This window comes from Panulirus ornatus, chromosome 53 (assembly GCF_036320965.1).
Source record: "Panulirus ornatus isolate Po-2019 chromosome 53, ASM3632096v1, whole genome shotgun sequence".
Lineage (NCBI taxonomy): Eukaryota > Metazoa > Arthropoda > Malacostraca > Decapoda > Palinuridae > Panulirus > Panulirus ornatus.
The window spans coordinates 17232667-17240943 of NC_092276.1; the positions used below are offsets into that span (position 1 = coordinate 17232667).

General features: G+C 38.3%; 1 protein-coding gene across 2 annotated transcripts in view; it reads right to left on the bottom strand.

Annotated features, from left to right (window-relative positions):
* The window catches only part of LOC139765273 (zinc-regulated GTPase metalloprotein activator 1-like), a 69210-nt gene that overhangs the window by 35595 nt on the left and 25338 nt on the right, over positions 1-8277 (bottom strand). For both annotated transcript variants that reach the window (XM_071692628.1, XM_071692630.1), the window contains exon 4: positions 4467-4558. In XM_071692628.1, coding sequence (XP_071548729.1) covers positions 4467-4558 — 92 coding nt within the window. The remainder of the gene's footprint in view (positions 1-4466; positions 4559-8277) is intronic.

Genomic DNA, 8277 nt, shown 5'->3' on the forward strand with positions numbered 1-8277 from the left:
ATAATCATTCATAATAATCTTATAATAATTCATCATAATCTTATAATTCATAATCTTATAATCATTCATAATAATTCATAATTAACAATGATAATTCATAATTAAATATAATCTTATAATCATTCATAATTTCATAATTCATAATCTTATAATCATTCATATTTTATAATTCATAAAAATCATAATCATTCATGATAATTTTATAATTCATCATAAACAATCTTATGATAATTCATCATAATCTTATTATCATTCATAATAATCTTACAATAATTCATAATAATCTTATAATCATCCATTTTACAATAATTCATAATAATCTTATAATGATTCATAATTTTATAATAATAATCTTATAATTATCATAATTTTATGATTCATATTATAATCATTCATAATTTTATAAAAATAATCTTATAATCATCACAATACTTTTATAATAATAATAATAATCTTTTTTTTTTTTTTTTTTTATACTTTGTCGCTGTCTCCCGCGTTTGCGAGGTAGCGCAAGGAAACAGACGAAAGAAATGGCCCAACCCCCCCCCCCCATACACATGTACATACGTCCACACACGCAAATATACATACCTACACAGCTTTCCATGGTTTACCCCAGACGCTTCACATGCCTTGATTCAATCCACTGACAGCACGTCAACCCCTGTATACCACATCGCTCCAATTCACTCTATTCCTTGCCCTCCTTTCACCCTCCTGCATGTTCAGGCCCCGATCACACAAAATCTTTTTCACTCCATCTTTCCACCTCCAATTTGGTCTCCCTCTTCTCCTCGTTCCCTCCACCTCCGACACATATATCCTCTTGGTCAATCTTTCTCCACTCATTCTCTCCATGTGCCCAAACCATTTCAAAACACCCTCTTCTGCTTTCTCAACCACGCTCTTTTTATTTCCACACATCTCTCTTACCCTTACGTTACTTACTCGATCAAACCACCTCACACCACACATTGTCCTCAAACATCTCATTTCCAGCACATCCATCCTCCTGCGCACATCTCTATCCATAGCCCACGCCTCGCAACCATACAACATTGTTGGAACCACTATTCCTTCAAACATACCCATTTTTGCTTTCCGAGATAATGTTCTCGACTTCCACACATTTTTCAAGGCTCCCAATATTTTCGCCCCCTCCCCCACCCTATGATCCACTTCCGCTTCCATGGTTCCATCCGCGGACAGATCCACTCCCAGATATCTAAAACACTTCACTTCCTCCAGTTTTTCTCCATTCAAACTCACCTCCCAATTGACTTGACCCTCACCCCTCCTGTACCTAATAACCTTGCTCTTATTCACATTTACTCTTAACTTTCTTCTTCCACACACTTTACCAAACTCAGTCACCAGCTTCTGCAGTTTCTCACATGAATCAGCCACAATCATAATTTTATAATCATTCATAATAATCTAATAATTCTATAATAGTTCATGATAATTTCATAATCATTCATGATAATCGTATAATATTTTCTAGCATTTCTACATTGTTACAATGAATTTCAAAAGCTATCATAATTTCTCCTCCTCATAATATACACTCATACCAAACTCAACTCACTCATAATCAACACTAATTAATAATTACATAATTACATACAGAAATGCAATTCTTTAATATGAATATATCAACAGAAAACATCTTCAAAAATAATTCTTAAGTGTCTATAATAATACTTGATCCCCAAATATAAAACTCATATAACCTTTCTCTGAACTACACTTACACAAAACTTATAAAGAATTGACTTTAGATTTAAAAATAAAATGTAATAAAAACTACATAGAAATAACCGAAACAACAAAAAAATATATATAAATACAATAGTCTTATCTTCCTCTGTATCTTACAGTCAGGGATTTATAATAATAATTACCTAGCAGTGATAATACCATATTTTTTTATTCATAAAATATTGTGTATCTCACAAACTAATAATACTTTATATCTTAATTAAAAAATTAACAATTTCAATATGAAGGAACATGTGTTATACTGTGTATAATATACAAGAACAGGTGTTATACTGTGTATGATATACAAGAACAGGTTATACTGTGTATAATATACAAGAACAGGTGTTATACTGTGTATAATATACAAGAACAGGTGTTATACTGTGTATAATATACAAGAACAGGTGTTATACTGTGTATAATATACAAGAACAGGTGTTATACTGTGTATGATATACAAGAACAGGTGTTATACTGTGTATAATATACAAGAACAGGTGTTATACTGTGTATAATATACAAGAACAGGTGTTATACTGTGTATGATATACAAGAACAGGTGTTATACTGTGTATGATATACAAGAACAGGTGTTATACTGTGTATAATACACAAAAAACAGGTGTTATACTGTGTATAACTGTGTGGAGGAGGGTGGATGTGCTGGAAATGAGATGTTTGAGGACAATGTGTGGTGTGAGGTGGTTTGATCGAGTAAGTAACGTAAGGGTAAGAGAGATGTGTGGAAATAAAAAGAGTGTGGTTGAGAGAGCAGAAGAGGGTGTTTTGAAATGGTTTGGGCACATGGAGAGAATGAGTGAGGAAAGATTGACCAAGATGATATATGTGTCGGAGGTGGAGGGAACGAGGAGAAGTGGGAGACCTAATTGGAGGTGGAAAGATGGAATGAAAAAGATTTTGAGTGATCGGGGCCTGAACATGCAGGAGGGTGAAAGGCGTGCAAGGAATAGAGTGGATTGGAACGACGTGGCATACCGGGGTCGACGTGCTGCCAATGGATTGAATCGGGGCATGTGAAGCGTCTGGGGTAAACCATGGAAAGTTCTGTGGGGCCTGGATGTGGAAAGGGAGCTGTGGTTTCGGTGCATTATTACATGACAGCTTGAGACTGAGTGTGAACGAATGGGGCCTCATGATCTCGGGGGGAGGGGTTAATTACCACCATTAAATGCTCTGGACTCCCCCCATAGCGACAGTAAATAATGCCATCATTTACCAACCGTTGTACTGGTGTCAATTACCCGTTACCTTCAATGATAACCACTGGATATTATTATTTATTCTTGCTTTTCAATTATCAATTTTAAAGATGTTTGATAACATATCAAACGAACCTAAGTCATCCAACAGGTCACGTGTAACAGGCAAGATTACAATGAGTCTTCTTGACCCCAGTGTTGAAATTATTAGTGTCAAGGGTCGTCCACGCCCTTTTTAGTTGGGTTATCCATTACATCAAAAAATAAAAGAAAATGGTCAAAAAAAAGAAAAAACGTTTTTTATGACAGAAAAATGGGATACTTAAGAAATCTTCACACCATTATAAATAATGGGAGGGGGCTGGAAATCCTCCCCTCTCGTGTTTTTTTTTCCAAAAGATGGAAGAGAGAAGAGGGCCAGGTGAGGATATTCCCTCAACGGCCCAGTCCTCTGTTCTTAACGCTACCTCGCTATCGCGGGAAATAGCGAATAGTATGAAGAAAAAAAAAAAAAAAAAAAAAAAAAAAAATATATATATATATATATATATATATATATATATATATATATATATATATATATATATATAGTTTCAAATAAAGAAATGGTGACAAGGCGAGTGACAATTGTGGCTTTGAAGGTACAAACTAAGTAGTAACGGTACACTGAGGTACAGACGGTACACACAATGATTATAAAGCAGTGGTTGACGACGGTACATGGAAGAATGTGATGGTACAGGTAGGGAGGGTTCACACGACGGTACAGGCAGGGAGAGTACAAAGAGATGACGGTACAGGCAGGGAGGGTACACAGTGATCACGGTACGTGCAGGGAGGCAGGGTACACAGTCATGACGGTACGTGCAGGGAGGCAGGGAGGGTACACAGTGATGACGGTACGTGCAGGCAGGGAGACAGGCAGGGTACACAGTGATGACGGTACGTGTAGGGAGGCAGGGTACACAGTCATGACGGTACGTGCAGGGAGGGAGGCAGGGTACACAGTGATGACGGTACGTGGAGGCAGGGAGGCAGGGTACACAGTGATGACGGTACGTGCAGGGAGGCAGGGTACACAGTGATGACGGTACGTGGAGGCAGGCAGGGAGGCAGGGTACACAGTGATGACGGTACGTGGAGGCAGGGAGGCAGGGTACATAGTTATGACGGTACGTGCAGGCAGTGAGGCAGGGAGGGAGGCAGGGTACACAGTGATGACGGTACGTGGAGGCAGGCAGGGAGGCAGGGTACACAGTGATGACGGTACGTGGAGGCAGGGAGGCAGGGTACATAGTTATGACGGTACGTGCAGGCAGTGAGGCAGGGAGGGAGGCAGGGTACACAGTGATGACGGTACGTGCAGGGAGGGTACACAGTGATGACGGTACGTGCAGGGAGGGTACACAGTGATGACGGTACGTGCAGGGAGGCAGGGTACACAGTGATGACGGTACGTGGAGGGAGGCAGGGTACACACACCTGGGTCAGCCAAGCCTGTCGTCTCCAGTAAGATGTAGTCAAACTTGCCTCGTCTCTTCATGAGGTTCTCTATGGCCTTCACCCCGTTGTCCCTGTAACATCATCAGAAATACTTATACTTGAGGCCCGACACTTACAAAGTGAGTCCTAACACTTATAAACACTTAATAACTGAGTATATAGGGCCTGCAGCAACACACACACACACACACAAAACCATCATCAGAAATACTTATACTTGAGGACTCACACTTACAAAGTGAGTCCTAACACTTATAAACACTTAATAAGTAAGTATAAAGGGACATAAGTTAACACACACACACACACACACACACACACACACACACACACACACACACACACACACACACACACTGACTGCTCTGGGCTATGATGAGTGGTGGACAAATATTGTAATTACCTTCATCAAACATCGTAATCACCTTCCTTAGTTATATTCACCTTTCTTAGATAATGTAATTACCTTCCTAAGACGCTTTAATTACCTTCCTTAAATACTGTATTTACCATCCATGAATAATGCAATTACCTTGATTAAATACTTTAAGAACCTTCCTTAAATGCAGTAATTATCTTATTTAAATCATGCAATTACCTTCCTTCACTACTATAATTAGCTTCTTTAAATGATGTAATTGCCTTTCTTCAGTACTAAAATTACCTTCAAATAACGTAATTACCTACCTTCGCCATTATAATTACCTTCTTTAAATAATGTAATTACCTCACTTGACTACTATAATTACCTTCTATAAATAATGGAATTAACTCACTTGACTACTATAATTACCTTCTATAAATAATGGAATTATCTTCCCTCACTACTATAAATACCTTCTGTAAATGTAATTATCTTCCCTCACTACTATAAATAACTTCTATAAATAATGTAATTACCTTCCTTCACTACTATAATTACCTTCTATAATGTTACCTTCTTTCACTACTATAATTACCTTCTATCAATAATGTAATTATCTTCCTTCACTACTATAATTACCTTCTATAATGTTACCTTCTTTCACTACTATAATTACCTTCTATAAATAATGTAATTATCTTCCTTCACTACTATAATTACCTTCTATAAATAATGTAATTATCTTCCTTCACTACTATAAATAACTTCTATCAATAATGTAATTAGCTTCCTTCACTACTATAATTACCTTCTATCAATAATGTAATTACCTTCCTCACTACTATAATTACCTTCTATCACTATCAATAATGTAATTATCTTCCTTCACTACTATAATTACCTTCTATCAATAATGTAATTACCTTACTACTATAATTACCTTCTATCACTATCAATAATGTAATTATCTTCCTTCACTACTATAATTACCTTCTATCAATAATGTAATTACCTTCCTCACTACTATAATTACCTTCTATTCATAATGTAATTACCTTCCTCACTACTATAATTACCTTCATAAATAATGTACACACACACACACACACACACACCAAGACCCGACCGTCACGCACTCTATGCTCTAACCCGCGCCTTCCCACACAACTTCCCAACGCAGTATACTACTACTACTACTACTACTACCACTACTACACTGAGGTCTGTGATGACTCCCTCATCAAGTACCTCATTACAGGTAAAGCACCCAGTGTGCCCAACCACCATCACCCACATCGTCCAACAATCGTTAGCAGCGCCACAACGGCGCCTCCTTCCCGGGCATATCTTGCCCCCCCCCCCCCCGGGCCATGATGAACAGTGGGCCTCCCACACCGCCTCCTGGACTACTACTATCGTTATCGGCCAGCAACGCGCGATAACTGTTATCTGATACGCTACCATCCCAGAGGAAGTGGTCACTAGGGGTATGTATGTATGTATGTATGTATGTATGTATGTATGTATGTATGTATGTATACCTCCATGTATGAAGACTGTGCCTATATGTATGAATATTGGTCCTTCTTGGGACTTATGTATTCCTTGGACGGTGTTCAGCACGAGTGAGAGAGCAGAAGAGGGTGAGTTGAAATGGTTTGGTCACATGGAGAGAATGAGTGAGGAAAGATTGACCAAGAGGATATATGTGTCAGAGGTGGAGGGAACGAGGAGAAGTGGGAGACCAAATTGGAGGTGGAATGATGGATTGAAAAAGATTATGAGTGATCGGGGCCTGAACATGCAGGAGGGTGAAAGGCGTGCAAGGAATAGAGTGAATTGGAACGATGTGGTATACCGGGGTCGACGTGCTGTCAGTGGATTGAACCAGGGCATGTGAAGCGTCTGGGGTAAACCATGGAAAGTTCTGTGGGGCCTGGATGTGGAAAGGGAGCTGTGGTTTCGGTGCATTATTACATGACAGCTAGAGACTGAGTGTGAACGAATGTGGCCTTTGTTGTCTGTATTTTGTGGCGCTACCTCACTGAAGTGGGGGATGGCGATGCTGTTTCCTATGGGGCGGGGTAGCACCAGGAATGGATGAAGTCAAGCAAGTATGAATATGCACATGTGTATATATGTAAGTGTATATGTACGTGTATATATATATATATATATATATATATATATATATATATATATATATATATATATATATATATATATATATTCTAGTGGAGTATAAAGCCAGATAAATTACAAACCTAAGGATCTACTGGTCAAGTTTCAACAACAACAACGACAACAACAACAACACGACCTCCACACAATCTACATATTACATCAACAAAATTACATTTGCAAAATAAATCATTTTCCAACTACGTTACAAACCAGTAATCCTGCACTACAGATCAGTAATCCTACACTATAGATCAGTAATCCTACGTTACAGATCACTAATCCTACGTTACAGATCAGTAATCCTGCACTACAGATCACTAATCCTGCACAACAGATCAATAATCCTACATTACAGATCAGTAATCCTTCATTACAGATCAGTAATCCTCCGTCACAGATTAGTAATCCTACGTTAGGAATCAGTAATCCTACATTACAGATAAGTAATCTTACGTTACAGATCAGTAATCCTACATTACAGATCAGTAATCCTACATTACAGATCAGTAATCCTGTTACAGATCAGTAATCCTATGTTACAGATCAGTAATCCTATGTTACAGATCAGTAATCCTATGTTACAGATCAGTAATCAACCAAAATACAGTGGTGGGCGGCTGCCACAAATTACAGCATAGTCCACCAAAAGTGACTGCAAGCAACATCCGGCAACTCCTTCTCAAAGTTCATCTCTCCCATGTTCAAAAAAACGTGAAAAAAAATTTAAGCTCAGTCTTGATACAGTCAACAGCAATAATACAAAAACGGACTAATTTACCTAAATCCATTACACGTCAAATCTAACTGTAATGAACACGAGTGTGGCAGGCAAGCGACAGATGGCAGGACTGCTTTCAGTAACTTCCTATCATTCTTATCATGTGTAATTACAAACTACTTAACCCCCACATAAAAAGGTCACACATTTACCAAGTACAAGTGGCTCCTGGTGATAAGAATGATCAATTAGAATCAATTACCTTTGAACACCGTGACTAATCTTCACTTGCTTGTTAACAAATTTAACAAATCTCATTTCAAAAAATTACACAAGACAAACATGATAAAGGTGATTATCAAGAGAGGAACCAGCCTACGTAACCCTGGCAGGCTTTTAAGGTCACTGTGACCAGGAGAGGTCAAGGTCACACACACACACACACACACACACACAGGTGTGTGGGGAATATCATCATTGTTGTGTATGTATGTATGTAAGTATGTATGTGTGTATGGCTAAGG